The sequence below is a fragment of the Eurytemora carolleeae genome, unplaced genomic scaffold, assembly GCF_000591075.1.
Source record: "Eurytemora carolleeae unplaced genomic scaffold, Eaff_2.0 scaffold22, whole genome shotgun sequence".
NCBI lineage: Eukaryota > Metazoa > Arthropoda > Copepoda > Calanoida > Temoridae > Eurytemora > Eurytemora carolleeae.
The window spans coordinates 370265-388567 of NW_019396028.1; the positions used below are offsets into that span (position 1 = coordinate 370265).

The 18303-nt window shown below is 30.6% G+C and overlaps 1 protein-coding gene across 1 annotated transcript in view; it reads left to right on the forward strand.

The window, feature by feature from the left end:
* Nucleotides 1–18303, forward strand: part of LOC111694719 (cyclin-dependent kinase 14) — a 41310-nt gene that overhangs the window by 7197 nt on the left and 15810 nt on the right. Inside the window, exons 2-7 of the mRNA XM_023463713.1 lie at nt 2648–3001; nt 3112–3266; nt 12939–13028; nt 14658–14804; nt 17524–17577; nt 18174–18255. Of these exons, the coding sequence (XP_023319481.1) occupies nt 3206–3266; nt 12939–13028; nt 14658–14804; nt 17524–17577; nt 18174–18255 (434 nt within the window). The 5' untranslated portion in view covers nt 2648–3001; nt 3112–3205. The remainder of the gene's footprint in view (nt 1–2647; nt 3002–3111; nt 3267–12938; nt 13029–14657; nt 14805–17523; nt 17578–18173; nt 18256–18303) is intronic.

Consider the following 18303-nt stretch of genomic DNA (forward strand, 5'->3'; position numbering starts at 1 on the left):
CCCCCCCCCCCCCTTCTCCATCAAATATTTCTTTCAAGTATATTACTAAAACATATCTTATCTAAATATCTTATATTCAGTTATTTCTCATGTTTATCTATCTTTTTACTTTTCTATCCCTTTCAAAGATGAATTGATATCGATTTTTGATATTTTGTAGTGACATCTATAGATTGATTATATGAATATAAATCTAATACCCTCCTACCTTTCTGCCTTTTTATTCATCTTTAATCTGCCAAGATCTATCTATTTATCTTGGTTTCTATCCTTGGGAAAGCCAATGTTTCCGATTACTGTGCTAGCTGGGAACTTTTAAACGGACGAAATGAGTTAAACCCATTTTCTCCATTTGAAACCTAAAATTTTTTAATCTTAATTGTTTTAACCATTTTGTTACAATATTTAGATCTATTAAAAATACGAGATTCTTAGTTATTATTTACTTTATACCCACATTGGAAATTCCTTCAGATATTTAGAATTTACTTTTTCTCGGTTCAAAATTGATCCTTCAGACAATAACATTATACATTTCGAACGTTATAATATAAAATATTCTTTTTTAAAGGAATGTTCGCGAAAAATGAAATAATCGCTTTTAATCGCTGATAATCGCGAAAAGTGAAAGTTTATTACCAAAGAGCTTAGAGTCAATGAAAATTCACTTAGTTGCATTATTCAACTCAACCCGTAATTATTTCAAACTGATCTTACAGATGTTACAATACGAAAATTTTGGATTTGATTCTGGTCATTCGATTAAAGTTATTATTTTATAATATTCGAATATAGTTATTATTTTATAATATTCGAATACAGTTATTATTTTATTATATTCGAATATAGTTATTATTTTATAATATTCGAATATAGTTATTATTTTATAATATTCGAATATAGTTATTATTTTATAATATTCGAATATAGTTATTGTTTTATAATATCTAAATTTTTATATGATCCGAGTTTAAGTTTGGAGAATATTAATTCCAACAATTTTAAGGATTTTAAATAATAAACATGCACTAGACCGGCAAAAATTAGTAGTGATCGAATCCGAATTTGATTAAAATGCAGCCTAACCGCTTTTTTTCGCAATCACTTCCCTTTTGAACAGTACATTTATTCTACATTCTTCATCTAATAAATATTTCAAAATATGTGGAAATTGCTTGCACTCAACTTTAATCTATTCTTTGGTAATTTGTTAAATAGAAAACCTATCATTTTGTTAATCTAGGTCTATATGCATTGATGCAATATGAATGCAAAGCTTTCAACCAATTATTTTATGCTCTTAGCTAGCTCTGCTACTTTTTAAATGTGTGTTTTTGCCTCCAGTTTTAATAGTTGCCAGAAAAAGCTTCTCCATTCTGCACTATTCTATATGAAAAAATTAAAAACAAAAATGTGTTTAGATTTTATAAAAAAAATTACTCCAGGGAATTCTTTTAAGATTATAAACAGAATTTGGAATTATTTTTCAGTTTCTTTGTGTTTAAACAAGCTGTGCAATGTGCATCGTTTATTTATATATTTAACAAAAAGATAAAAGGATCCATTTAAAAATAAATGGAAACTATTTAAAATACAAATCATTCAAATAAAAAAATAACAAAGAGTAAAAATAATAATATAATTAATCAAATTAAAAAATAATAAACTTAAATAAAATAAAATTTTGTCGTAAATGTAAGAAAATTACATTTTGATATTCTTAAGCTGTCAAAAACAATGCCAACAAAAAGATAAAGTTGTGCGAAATTTCTCCTCTTTCTAACTTTTAAAACTTTTTACTCAATATTTCTAATTTATATACTTGGAATACAGTGAATTGAATCAAGTCTAATAAAAGGCTCTGATTCTCGGACATTTTTACCTCTTTTTTATCTCAGAAATTTTATATTCTTTATTCTTTATATTCTTTTGAGAGTTCTATCTACGACTTCATAGAAGTCAGGGGTGGGAAAGGGATATGAATTAACGAACAGGAGGAGTTGGATAGGAAGAAGATAGTGAGTAGTGGAGAGAGTGGGAGGCTGGGTAAATTACTTTAGAAAACTTTTGTAATTTTTTAGCTAATATAAAGTTCAGAAATACAGAATATAAGAAAGATTTATATTTATAACAGAGGGTTACGATGTATGGACATAAATAAAAAATAAATAATAAAAAATATGAAACAAAACTCTTTCAATCTTTGTTAGCTTCAACTTTAGATTTTGTATACAAAATATTATTTGGTGAAAGTCTTTCTAAACCGCTAAGGCATGAAATGAAGGGGGGGGGATAAATAAAAGGAAAGCAACTAAATTCTAAGTTATCTCTAAATTCCTTTTTTGAAACCCTGTTTTATAATTAAAAAGTTTAATCTAATGTTATTTTTTTTGATTTTGTACAGTAATAACCGGAAAACTCTGGAATAGGAACTGTGTAGTGTTAACAGACCCATTACTTAATAAGTAATTTAATAACTTACTAGTAAAACTATTTGCTTTGTATCAACATCAAATGCACTTTAGTATTACCTTAATGTCCCCATCCTATTCTACACTTTTCTTCTTCTCATTGTATATTCCAAAGCTTCTATGTGTTTACGTGTTTACTTTCTTAAAATTTACTCAACAATTGTTTTTTTTTTCAGAAACAGATTTGCCCGAGCTGCCAGGATTTTACTGCAGAGATCTACACCAACAATTCTATCCAAACCAAACCAATAATTCTATCCAAACCAAACCAACAATTCTATCCAAACCAAACCAATAATTCTATCCAAACCAAACCAATAATTCTATCCAAACCAAACTCAAATTGTCAAGAATTGAAAGCTACCGTCAAGTTTTAACAGTATCTCTAGAACCGGAAATGTGAGGAAATGAGGTTAATAGACACTTCCGGTTTGAATTGGATCCAATATACGAGTATTAACAATGCAATATGAGTTTAAACTTGAGGAATAAATTTCACAAATATTTGAGCCTTCAACACTTTTTTCAAGGTTAGAATAATAAACCAATTATTTAAACGTACATTTTATAATTAAACCTAAGTTTGATGTCATTAAACTCATAATCACGAAATAAAAATGTAAATGTTTCATAAATTTAGGTTGAACACAGGAACTATAAAGAAAATTAACAACACCCTAGAGAAAACCATCAAAACTTAAAGTTTAATTTTTGCGGGAAAACCGTAAAGAAAGATGGACGGTCGGTGCGCAGACTGCAGTGCTCGGGGAGTATCTAACCATGGACATTTCTCAGGTAAAATATTACAATAAAGGTTTAACAGCAGGAATTGAGCCTTTACCACAAACTCACATTTTCTGATCCCTACTCCTTTGCAACCTGATCGTGTAAACCTTTGATATTTCAAGCTTAGATTATTTTACCTACCAACATTCATAGTTTGAAATATCTAAGGTCTACGCAAAGATATATGAATCTTTGTGGCTAAAACTCAATTCCTTTTTTTATCATTTAGTCATAATTTTTTTTTCGTAATTAAATTAATTGGTTATTATTGCTAATAATTCATCAATACTAAAAGAAAGAGAAAAAATATAATGAAATGTTTCGTGACATTTCTTTTATCAGACGTTGCATTTGGCTCTAAATTTTAATACTTTTCTCTGTAAGAAGTAGGAGATATGTATAATATTATATTTAATATTATGATAAGAACACAAGCTGTGTGTTCTGTAGTCTGGTTGTAGTATGTACTTATCATAATCTGAAGTATAGATTCTAATCATATACAGTATACATCCATACATATACACACCATAAACATATACAGTATACATCCATACATATACACACAATACACATATACAGTATACATCCATACTTATACACGCCAGAAACATATACAGTATCCATCCATACATATACACACCAGAAACATATACAGTATCCATCCATACATAAACATACCAGAAACATATACAGTATCCATCCATACATATACACACCAGAAACATATACAGTATCCATCTATACATATACACACCAGAAACATATACAGTATCCATCCATACATATACACACCAGAAACATATACTGTATCCATTCATACATATACACACCAGAAACATATGCAGTATCCATCCATACGTATACACACCAGAAACATATACAGTATCAATCCGTACATATACACACCAGAAAGATATACAGTATCCATCCATACATAAACACACCAGAAACATATACAGTATCCATCCATACATATACACACCAGAAACTTATACAGTATCCATCCATACATATACACACCAGAAACATATACAGAATCCATCCATACATAAACGGAGGGAAACTACAGAATTAACATGTTAAATGTAAAAAGATTACACAGGTATTACGAATAATATCTCTTTAGGAGAAAGACTCTATTTCTTATAATTTAATTTTATTCCTTTAAATAGAATCTGCTTCAATTTTTTTTAGAGAAACATCAATCTGTCCAACTGCGAACATTCCCTTTAATAGTTAGAAATATAGCGAAGAATAAGAGATTGATAACCTAGTGTACTGAGTATACAACAAGTATCCTTCATCTTCAAATATAACATTTGACACAGAAACTATATACCGACATAGCATAACCACCTATCCTACCCACCCACCACCCATAGATGGTTTAATATATATATATTTGCCACAGAAACTATATACCGACATAGCATAACCACCCATCCTACCCACCCACCACACAGAAATGGTTTAATATATATATATATATATATATATGCCACAGAAACTATACACCGACATAGCATAACCACCCATCCTACCCACCCACCACCCATAGATGGTTTAATATATATATATATTTGCCACAGTAACTACACACCGACATAGCATAACCACCCATCCTACCCACCCACCACCCATAGATGGTTTAATATATATATATATATTTGCCACAGAAACTATATACCGAATTAGCATAACCACCCATCCTACCCACTCAGCACCCATAGATGGTTTAATATATATATATATATATTTGCCACAGAAACTATATACCGAGTACCGACATAGCATAACCACCCATCCTAGATGGTTTCCTATGAATAACCACCGAGCACCCATGGATGGTTTAATATATATATATATTTGCCACAGTAACTACACACCGACATAGCATAACCACCCATCCTACCCACCCAGCACCCATAGATTGTTTAATATATATATTTGCCACAGTAACTATACACCGACATAGCATAACCACCCATCCTACCCACCCAGCACCCATAGATTGTTTAATATATATATTTGCCACAGTAACTATATACCGACATAGCATAACCACCCATCCTATCCACCCAGCACCCATAGATTGTTTAATATATATATTGGCCACAGAAACTATATACCGACATAGAATAACCACCCATCTTACCCACCCAGCACCCATAGATGGTTTAATATATATATATTTGCCACAGTAACTATATACCGACATAGCATAACCACCCATGCTACCCACCCAGCACCCATAGATGGTTTAATATATATATATTTGCCACAGTAACTATATACTGACATAGCATAACCACCCATCCTACCCACCCAGCACCCATAGATGGTTTAATATATATATATTTGCCACAGTAACTATATACCGACATAGATAACCACCCATCCTAGATGGTTTCCTAAAATAACCACCGAGCACCCATAGATGGTTTAATATATATATTTATATTAACCTACCCAGCATCCATCCTAGTTAATTTTTTAAAAGTATATCAATGGATTTTAGATAATTAGTTCAAACTGAATACATCTAATTTTCTGATCCTTATATCTTAGTAAATCTTTAATATTTCAATTCTTCACTTTCAAATCGCCATAACTCTTGGTTGGAAATATATGAAAGATAAAAAACATGAAGTTACAAAGATCTAGGTAGAGTATGAGGAGAGTAATCAGTTTGTTTAGATTATTACTGTCACTTCATAAGTTACCAACTTTCTTTCAATTATCTGTTTTAAAGGAGATTTTCAAAATAAAATATTCTGGAACTAGATACTTAAACATTGAATATCACAGTAAATGACGAACAACCACGAACCGAAGTAAGAAATATATTTAAGAAATAAAAAATTATTTAAAAACAAATGATCATTGAGATTTATCATATATATCATCTTCTTAGAAATTTAATATTTTACCTTTTCTAGAAGAACAAAAAATCTTGTTTTGATATAATATTCTAAAAATTGTAATACAATATAGAATTTGTTCTGTGAAGATATTAAAGTTGAGTGCTGTTGGATCTTATTGATTTGGAACTAGGATTCTGTTTCATCTAGGGAATATTTTATCTTTCTGTCGTCTCTACACACTTCTTATTTGTGATAAAGAATATAGAATAAGGAATAAATCTTTATATACAAAGATTGATTTAGATGCAATGCAATGCAATATTTTCAACAGTACTAATTCAGATATTAATGCAAATACCTCCTAATAATAAAATCAAGCAATTTTCTATCTATCTATCTTTCTATCTATGTACTTTGATTAAACAGCTTTTCACATTTTTATCCTGTTTATTGCCAACATGATGTTTCTTGTTTTCACACAATTTTCACAATCTATCTATCTATTTATTTGAAAATTTATTGATTTAACTATCTAATTATTTATCTATCTATCTATAATATATATCTATCTATATCTGTATATTTTTTTCTCTTATCTATCTATCTAACTAACTAAATATCTATAGCTACCTATCTTTCTATCTATCTCAGTTCTATTTATCTATCTATCTATCTCTACTCTATTATTGTACTTGAAGATTAGTAGAAGTATTGATTTTTAACTTTCTCTCTACTTCCAATCTAAAATATTCAATTACTCAATTTACTGAATTCTAATCAACAATTATCTTATTCTCTTTAACAGCAATATAACCAGTTAAAGTTCAAATAATTTAAACGAAATTATTAAAACAAAAACATTCATCCGGCCTGCACTATCCACAAAAAGGTACAAAACAACTGAACTGTAAAACAGCACATTTTAATATTTTTAACTAATATGCTATTGAAAAATCAATCCAATCTTGACATAAGGAAAGGTCAAAGAGCATAGTTGTATTCCTCCTCTAGTCTAGTTTAAGTATAAGAAAATGACAAAACTTTTCCTTCTTCGCATTCATCCAACCCATTTTTTTACTGGTAAACTGACCCAATCCCGTTCCACGCAGATTTAACGGTTCGGTTCTTATTCCTACAGAGAACTGTAAATTTCAATCACAATTTGACCAATTAAACCTAGTCTTGTCTCTTTTACACTTTTTCGGAATATACGTTTTCAACGAAAAAGTATAGAAAGACCAACACGTGATTAAAATAAAATTGGAGAAACCGAATGCATCTTAACCTGGTTAGTTCGGGAAGGTTCAATTTTAAATTCTAAAATCTGGAAAAGATATTGTTATTAAATATTAGCAAAGTATCCCAATTTTGTGGGTGAGCCGAGGGAAGTATTCCCTTGGAACCAACTGTATGGTTGAGCTGGGGACAGTTCCTAGAATATATTAATATTTAACTACAGTGTGTTTCAATAAACAATCAAAACTGTCGATACTTTTAAATCTATCCTGAAATGAAATGAAAAGAACTGAGTCTTTGCCACAAACTCAAATTTTCTAATCCCTATGTCTTCGCAACCTACTTGTGTAAACCTGAAAAATTTCAAACTCAGATCAAAAACTCTTTACCAAAATGTGGTCTGCCTTTTTTGTGCTTTTAAAATAATCGGAGTTAAGAAGAACTAAAGATTGACTGCCAAAAAAGACTACGTAAATTTTGTGATTTAAGAATCATATATGTAAAGATAGATTACTGGCTCAAATTATTTTAATCAAAGACGACCAGTAAGTCGTCTCTTAACTGCCATGTTTCGTGGGACACCTTGTATAATAAGTAGGAAATCACTATACAAATCAACAAGTAAATAAATGTCAATATCTGAAGAAAAAATACTTTGCCAATAACGGAAGTTTTGGGAAATAAACCAACGTTATCTTTAAGAACCAAACACCATTAAAGAAATTTAGACTTTGCCACAAACTTAGATTTTCTAATCTCTAAATCTTTGCAACCTGATGGTATAAATCTAGATTTTATGTAACAAAATTCATAGTTTGAAATATGGTTCACTATATTGGGTTACAAAAATTAGAAAACCATGGTTTGTTGCAAAGACTCAATTCCTTTACGAACTCAACTACCAACATTTTTAGGGAACCAAACACTATTAAATTTATGAACCCAACCATCGTTATTGTGAATCGAACTATCATGTACTTACAAACCAAACTACCAATATTATTATGGGTTAGATTACATAACTATAAACACAACCATCGATGTGTTTGTAAACAAATGTATATATGAACCCAAATTCCGATATTATCGTAAAGAAACTGAATCTATGCCACATAATCTGATAATTCAAATCTCTGTTTCTTTGCAACCCAATTTTGTAGACCTTAGATATTTCAAACTATAGAATTTTGTCAGATCAAATAATCTTAGTTTGAAATATCAAAGATTCACAACATCAGGTTGCAGAGATTAGAAATTTTTTGTTTGTGCCAAAAACTCAATTTCTTTAACCACCTAAATATTCAATGTGAACCCAACCACCGATATATTTTGTGAACCCAACCACCGATATATTTTGTGAACCCAACTACCGATATATTTTGTGAACCCAAACACCGATATATTTTGTGAACCCAACCACCGATATATTTTGCGACCCCAACCACCGATATATTTTGTGAGCCCAACTACCGATATATTTTGAGAACCCAACTACCGATATATTTTTAGAACCCAACCACCGATATATTTTGAGAACCCAACTACCGATATATTTTTAGAACCCAACTACCGATATATTTTTAGAACCCAACCACCGATATATTTTGTGAACCCAACCACCGATATATTTTGAGAAACCAACCACCGATATATTTTGAGAACCCAACCACCGATATATTTTGTGTACCCAACTACCGATATATTTTGTGAACCCAAACACCGATATATTTTGTGAACCCAACCAACGATATATTATGTGAAACCAATCACCGCCGATATATTTTGAGAACCCAACTACCGATATATTTTGTAAACCCAACCATCGATATATTTTGAAAGTTCTCAAAACTTGAACTAGAAGATGAAGAGCAGTTTAGAAGAAAAATAGTTTAGCTAGTCGAGGAGGACAGTAGGAAGGGGGGGNAAAGGGAGGGGGGGGGGGTTACAGTCTTTTTGTAGCTGACCTTAGACAGCTTTTGGTAATTCATCTTGAGCTCATCCATTCTAGAACTGAAAACTTTTTTAGCAAAAACTTATTTTTGTATCTTTCTTCTCGACTGGATTTTGTACACCAGAGCCTACCCTTGGCTTATCCCATCTTAACATTTATAAAACAAAATATATATTTCATAATGTTTGTTTGGTTCAAATACTAATGTATGATAATACATAAAAAACTTATCATTCATACAATTATTTCAAATTTACTATGTGCAAATGTACGCTTCTATTTACAAGAAAGATGCTTTAATTGATCCGAAGTTTGTAGAACCAACTTCCATTCTACCAAATGTAATCCAATTTTAAAGTTTAAATGAAACTAAGTTAAAGGGACTGTACTCGTAATTTCAAGTGACCTTCCATTGATAAAGGGGCATATCCGTTTTGCAACGGTACCATATAAGCTTAGCAGAAGCCCAAAGGAGTTACGCGCGTGCCGCGTTGAATTATAAGACACAGAGCTAGAGAGCCTGTTTTAGCCGCGGCTCTTTGCCCCCTAGCCTGTCCTAGCCGCGGCGCTCGGCCCAATATCCTGTTCTAGCCTCAGTGATCGGCCCAGAAAGTGTCTTAACCTAACCCTAAAATATATACTAATCTCTCTTTTCTGAAATTTAACGCGGTAAGCGCGCGTAACTTCTTTAGGAAACTGCCTATATGCTTTGTCTAATCAATAGAATATCCATGTTTCTGATTATGAAAACTGTTTATTTTCATTTTTGGGTTCTCTGCAAAAGTGATTTTCGCATTTTTTGCTGAGAAACAATGGAGAAATTATCAGAATTAAACACTTTTCAGCCAAAAAAAAAACGACGTTATCCTTTGAATTATTAACTAAATTAAGGTTTCAAGGCTAACGTTGCGAATCTTCCTTTTTGTTTATTTTTTCGGATTGCTCATTTTCCGTGCAAATGATGTTTAGCTTTTGAAAAAAAGATTTCATTTAAGTCTCTTTTTCTCTCTTCTCTGTTCAACCATTTTTCGTTAATCTTCCCTCCGCCTTTCTATTTCTCTATTTTCTTGTGAACTACGGACCAACATGTACATGGTCTCACGCAAAAATTGCGTTTTTTTGCTAAATACTCCTTTTAAACTTAAGCTATAGAAACAAACGCTTGCAATTTTAAAAAGTATATGTCTAGGGCTACAAAAAATGTTGGTGAGGTAAAACCAAAGGCCAAGGCGTTGCGACACCTTAAAGTCGAGGCTGTATAAACATTTGATGAAGAATATTCCGAGTTGTCTAAATCTGAGTTTGTGAGTTCTCCTGTATAATAATTAGGATGCCAAGACTAATTATTCACCAACCATTAGTCAAGTACTTCTAAATGAGATACCTTGCTCAATGCACTTCAGCATATATTTGTTAAATAAACTCTGCTTTATTTTTCTTATTTTGGGTTGATATTTTAACATAAAAAAGCTCCTTAAAGGGACTGTATAAGCTTAATAAGTGACCTTCCATGCAAAGATTTACAACGGTACTATTTAAACCTTTGACAGGTCTAGGATGATGAATCATCGATGGAGAACTCCAAATTTACAATAAAAAAATCTAGTGAAAAGCATATTTAACAGATTCATGCAATAATTATTTTTTCCTCTCCTTCAATTTATTCATAATTTTACTATGAACGTAACATAATACAAAATCTTTTTATTGGAGAACTATTTTTGTTTTTATTTTCACAAATTTGTTGCGCATGTGTCTGTAGCTTTAAATGTTTTTAAAAATCAAAATAAATAATTCTTAATTTCAAGGATGTAATGCAAGGAAAGTTATTTCAGAAGTGTACACATCTTTTGTACTGCAGTGTACTGTCTCTGTGCGGTAATGTAAACACAAGACGGATGTCAAGGCCTGATATGGGATCCATCTTTCACATAAAAAATCAATGAAATATTCTGGTCATAGGAAACTATTATCAAAATTTAATGCTTTTAATCTCCTCGGATACTAAACGAACACTGATGCATCTATTCTTGTTCACAAATTCCGCCCAAAGAGAACTGGTTTGAATGTGTACGCAGAGTATACACGACCGCAATTAACTTTCCTTGCATTACACCCTTGCTTAATATCATGTCTGAATTTTTTTCAATTATTATACTATACATCATAGGCTTATGTAGAAATTAGAATAAAAAATTAGTTGTCTGCCATTTTTAAAAGTAGTTTTGTCGTGTGTTTTGAATATGAAATCCTTGGCTTCTGATTGGCTGTTCGTTTTCTGCACTTCATGGGATATCGAATAAAGATTAAAATAATCTGTATATTTTCAATGTAAAATAATTTGTCCATTTGATATTACTTTTTTCTAAACACCCTGTCTCTAAATTATCTTACAATTTCTACCTCTCATTGTTTTAAAATGGGGTAAATTAATGCTTTGTAATTTAGTGCAATGTATTCCGTTGTGAAGGTTTCCTCAAAGAAATTGTTACAATTTAGAAGAAAGTATGTACGCTGAGAACCAGAACATTGATATTTTAGACATAAATAGTTAAATGAACATGAGACACAGCAATTGTGCAGTGTTAACAGATCCATTTCAGATAATAATTGATTTAATAAGTTATTGGTAAATACATATATTTATTTACATATATGTAAATATATAAATCAAGTAATAGTAAGGGTGAGCAAGCTCAAAACTAACGGAGGAGAAAGAGAATGAAAGAAACATTACAATGATAACAGAGCCTTAGTGGATATTTTCAATACACTAGCTAAATATTTTTATTTTGACTGGGAATAATCTGTTAAAAAAGGTTTTCATTTTAAATTTACAAAATTAAATTATAAAACGCATAAGAAAACAATCTACAAAAACCGAATATAATTTTGTAACAGCGATTTTATTTTTGAACCTCTGTTGAATTTAAGAAGGACTATTTTTACTGTATTAAATAATTCATTGGTTAAACCAAGCTTAACAATAATCCTCAATCAAAAATTTACCTAGCAAATTTCAGAGAAACATTTTTTTAGTGGACTTTATTATCAGATATATGTATATTTCTGATCAATATTGATACATATTGATCAGAAATATTGAGGTTTATTGGAAAACTATTTTCTGGTCTTTAAACAATTTTACTTCAATTCAAGATTAGAATAAGAGATATAAATATAATAAGGTTAAATAAGAGCTTTATCATTAAACAATAGCTTGGGAACTCAGCTTTGCTTGAAAACTAAACTATCCCATGAGTTACGATATTCAAACAGACAGACAAACAGAGATTACTGGTTCATATGCTTAGATGTACAACTAGCTTAGGAACCCAGCTCTATGTCTAGAAATATAGAGTCGGTTAACTTAACTTGACTAAGCTAAGATCATTTTCGTAATTCTAAAGATTTCTTAATCAACTTTCAAAGTTTTTAATTTAAGAATTAGAACTTGTAAGTATTTTACAAAAAAAAGAATACCTTGTGAGGCAAATCGAAGGTGGGGTTTATGAGTTATGATTAGACATACAGACTAGACAGAGCGCAGAGATAATAAAATAAAATACAAAATGATAAGTTTGGGATTTATGCGAAAGATAAATAATATAATTTCTCAATGTTTAGGAGTTGTGTACAGAGAAAAGAAGGATACAAGTGCATTCTCCAAGGTGATGAAGATCAAGAAGCGTCTCAGCCAAAGCTTTGGGAAACTCAGTAAGTTTATATAGTTACCTTCCCTTTCTGATAAACATACGTTAGCCTAGATATAAATTAGGACAGGAGACATGTAGAAGTGAAATAAAAAACTTTCTTTAAAAATATCCTAAATGTTGTTTGTCTGTTTCTAAATTGAGAATATAGAATTATAAGTCTAATCTTTTTCTAAAGCTTTAGGTTACTACACAAAGCTTACAAGACCAAGAATTGATGATTTTTATAAAATTCAAATTGTAATTTTATAAAATCATAAATATTTATATCTTTAAAAAGAATTTTTGTTGTTGTTAATATTTTGAGAAAACTCTCTTCTACTTTATATCCTCCATGGAATAATATCTCCCCCGCAAATACTTAACACAGAATATTATTTTGGGAAGATAATGAAAATTTGCATAATCCTGAGAAATTATCTTTTGTCTCGATTCCACGGGATTTGGCTAGGGTTTAATGCTGTGGTGTGTGTGGGGAGTTTTTACATGAAGTTTGAGATAAATAAATAATAAACATTCAGCGGCAATGGAGAATGATATTTTGGAGGGAGGGGAAAGGGGACTAGAAATAAGGGAGGGGGGAGAGAATGTGCAGCATAAAGTTCTCTAAAAATTCCTCAAATCTATAATTTTCCTCGTTTCCAAGAAAAAATGCATTCTCTGATTACAGTTTCGTGAATGTTTTTCTCCAATAAATTCAACTCCGAAAATCATCAAAGGACTTGCACACTGCTTGGAACTTAATTTGATTTTCTTAATGGGAACTTTTGATCTCAAAATTTAAGCTCGTTGGAAAAAAAAATCAAAGATTAATCTTGGCTACTGATGGTCCAGGTTTTCTTATTGGCCAAATCCCCGAACCTAAATCTTTGAAATACTGATAGAAACCGATCTCCTGAGATTGAATGAAACCATACAGATTAAACCCGTAAGCACTTAATTAAACAAATTCTGACTCATCTTAAATTGACTAATAAACTCTTTAAAGTTAAGAACAATTTCAAACTGTTCGAGTTTGAAATTTTTTTAGTCTTCTGCAATGAAAGAAAAAAGTTTTATTTTGTAAAACCTCAAATGTTTTCTACATTTGATCAAAAATATTTTTGTTTTTGGGAGTCTTCACTCTAAAAGGAATTCCGAAAACGAGTAAAGAAAAAATATAAAAGATGTCAGAGGTTTCCTAGACAAATATTTTTTATCGTACTTTCCATTAAATAGAATTAGAAGGTAAATGAATAACTTGTTTATTCGATCGTTTATTTTTAAGATTAAGAATTAAAAGAAAGTTTTTTTATATGGGCCAAAGGTGAACTTTACTATTATTGTTCAGTGTTCAGTGATTCGACTTATCAGAGGTTCGCCACAATTTTAAATATATTATAATACCTGTATCTTAGCAACCTGATGGTGTAAACCTTTGATATTTAAACTTAGATTATTTGATTTATTAGAATTCATAGTTTGAAATATCTAAGGTCCAAAAAATTGGGTTACAAAGACTCAATTTCATGCTTTACCAATACTAAGTGTGGATTCTTTAGCAAGTGACGAATATGTAAAGCTAAGCTATGCCGGTTTAGCTCTATAATAAACAAAATTTCGCTTCTGATTACTCCAATTCTAATGTTTCCAGGTATAAGTAAGGACGGATCTCCTGACTCCTCTGGAACCCGTCCTTCTCCTCCAACTAAACTGGATAAGCTCCGGTTTGCTGGGTACTCTGCAGAGTTCCTGGATAGAGTTGAACCTAACGGAAATATTCCAGACAGATGTGCTCCAGGTAGAAATTAATCAACCCTTATGCACTTTTGTTTGTTTACATTTAATTGAGTTTTGTTGTCAAAGCCAATTTATGTTATGTCGTCTTCTATCCAGTAGCTTTATTATTTCTGGTAACTTTTTATAATTTATTAAAAGTGTTAATAATAAAGACTATCTAGATTATATTTAGAAGAACATTCTAGCTCAGAGAGATTTTTAAAAGAAAGAAGGAAAAACTGTCATGTTTCGTACGTAAAATTCCTTGATTTTGTTCTTATTGGAACCAATTATAATAACATTTCTTAAAAGTCGACTTTGCGCTCAAACTCAGGATTTACAGATCTTTAAAAAGTTTTATATGTCTAAAATGAATCCTAGAGAATTTTTCTTTAAGATTAAAAGAAATTCACAGCACAACGTTGTAATAAATATATTATATTGGTAATTTGGAAAATATTTAAAGGAAGTTGTATTTGTTTTTTTTTAACGCTTAAGAAAAGTATTTCTTTCCTTAAAAATATTATTTAAGCTGTGAACACAATCGGTTTGTTTACTGTATAGTTTTTGGATTGTACATGTACATATTTGGGTTTACATGTACATAGATTGTACAATGAACAATGATTGTAACACAGTAACATACTGCAGTTTGTAAGTTGACAACTGAATAATTAGATTTTTAATTCTTGTTTAATCAGCTTGAAGTACTTGATCTAAAGCACGCAATTATTCGATTTGAATTTCTTCCTGTTTATAAATAAAACTACACAGCTCTATTTACAAAATATGTTTTGTAAGATTATCATGAAAAACGTTTCAGTGATTTTGTTTTTATTTTTACTCTACTGGGTTTTGTTGTATTTTTCTTCTCACCTTTAACTCCATTTTCTTTCCTCTTTTCTTTAGTAAAATTAGTTTTGGAATATTTATCATTTATTCATTTATATTTGTGTGTGACACTTCTCTAACTATTTTTGTAGAATTTATCATTTTCTCCAATAAATCATACCGTTCAAACCAAATAGTTTTCCCACAAAGGCAGAAAATTGAAAATTCCGATATAAAGATTTTCAAGTAAACCCTTTCAAGTACTTGACATAAGAAATTAAACTTAATATTGCAGAGAGAGTGAATTTATTTAGTGCTAGGATTTAAAATAAATGTCACAAATAAACAAAACAAACTCTTTATTCGCCACAAACTCTTATTTTCTTAATCCATAAGTCTTTGCAAAATTCGATATTTTAAACTTTGACTATTTGATCTAACGAATTCAAACATATGGTTGCAAAGGTATGAGATTAGAAAGTTAGAGTTTGTGACAAGTGTTAAATTCATTTGTAAAAAAATACAGCAATATTATAGCATTTCTACAAGCCACTCCCACAGGACCTTTACAAATAGTTAAAATATGTAACTATTAAGACTGGGCCATTGGTTTCCTTTATCAACCAATTTATACAACACTTTAAACTTCACAGAAGGAGAAGATCAAATTTATGCAACATTACTGGTAAGACTTTGTGACCCAGTTGCCAGTTTTGAGTTTACGCACAGGCTAAGAAAGAGCAAGTTTATCTGGTTAGATTTATACAGTTTTATATAAAACATATATGATGTCAATATTACTTGCAATTTGCTTTAATTAAACGTGACAATTTTAAAGCCCTGAATACATAGCATTTTTTTTGCAGAAATATGGTGGAATATCAGATTTAATTCATGGTTAGGCCCTATTTGTACCACGCATATTCATACCCGTATGGAAGAGTTTCTTGTATACACATACAGACACTCCTTTTATTTTTTCTTCTTCTATTTAACGGCATTGAGAGATTATAGGAAAATGAAATTTACAATATCTTACAAATATGAACAATTGAATATTTATATGTAGTTTAGTAAAAAGTGAAAATAACCAGCTTTTGAATTTAAAGTAAATATATATTTACATTTTCAGTATTGGTTCATTTGATTTTGGTATTTTTTCATTCTTAAAAGGTTGATTTTTCAATTTTCAATTGATTGGATCCATTGTCGGGGACAAATTGTAAAAATGTTAAGAACAATTTATTCCAAGATTTCTATTTCTATTTGTATTTGATGAATCACAAGTTCTCCAAGTTTAAACAAGTTTTTCAAATCACTCTTTAATGTTCTTCTTGATAAATTTGATATTGTTTTTCTTGTCAATTTTTATTTTTGAATTTCGAAAAGAACCCCCCCTCTATATTGTTTAGTTGGGGAAGTTTGTCACATCGAAAAAAAAAGTCAAAATGCAAAAATGCAAAATTGGCAAACAGAACTAGAAAATGGCATATACAGCAGAACCCATAAAAGTGTGAAAAAAGAAGGCGACATTTAAACAACCTGACATTTAAGCAACCTGACATTTAAACAACCTGACATTTAAGCAACCTGACATTTAAGCAATCTGACATTTAAGCAACCTGACATTTAAGCAACCTGACATTTAAGCAACCTGACGTGTATTTAATGTTGTCATAAAGTTAATAGTTTGTATGAATAGCTTGGATGGAAGTCAACTTATAATAGTAATAGGTCTGTGTAAACTGCACAGTGCACAATTGATTTGTTTCATGGTATTTGGACTTTTTTAAAGTTAAAACTTGAGTCGTCTCCCTACTACATAGAATTATATGCCTATGTGTGTCACAGCAGTAAAAATGGCGGATTGCAAAATGTCGGAACCACTGACTAAATGTTTTCTTTCTCAGGTTGGGAAAGGTTGCATGGAAGTGATGATGGTTGTACAACTGCAAAACATTCAGGTGTAAACTTAACATGAAATAAATGAGAATACTTTGCTTGTCTGTCTGGTTGTTTGTTTCCAATATACGCCAAAAACGGCTGATTCATTGGGCTCAAATATTGTGTGGGACCTGACATGACCCCAAGTCAGAATTATGAAAAAGGAGACTTCAAAAACTTTAGATTTTCGTAAAATTTTGAAAATCCATGAAAAAAATTGTAATTTTTATTATTGTTTTATCGAAGAGAAAATGCTGAATAATAAAAAGTTCGTGGATTTGTCTGCTTTCATTTGATTAGAATGCATATTTGTTTTGTAGGCAAATTTCTTAAAGTCTGACCTTCCATAAACCTTTGTTGGTGTTATGTAAGCCGTGAGGTCCCACAAAAAATGGGCCCAATCAGTTTGGACGTTGTTGCTAGGAAACAGTAACATATCTGCTATTCTTTAACTATCAATTGTTGCAATAAACAATTTGAATTTTTAATTCTAACTGTTAAAGTTTTAATTTTCTTAAAATTTTTGGAATTTTAAGTGTAAGCAGAGAAAATGCAAGAATATAGTAAACTGCGTCATAAAGTTGAAATATATTGTGATAAATCATATTTTGTTCAGTATTTCCAAAGTCCTGCAGTAGTGCTGAGGGTCTGGTGGATGGAGATATGAAAAGACAGTTATCCGTCTCATCAGACTCTAGGTAGGCATTTTACCTTAACATTCATTCATTCATTCACAGTCATTTCCA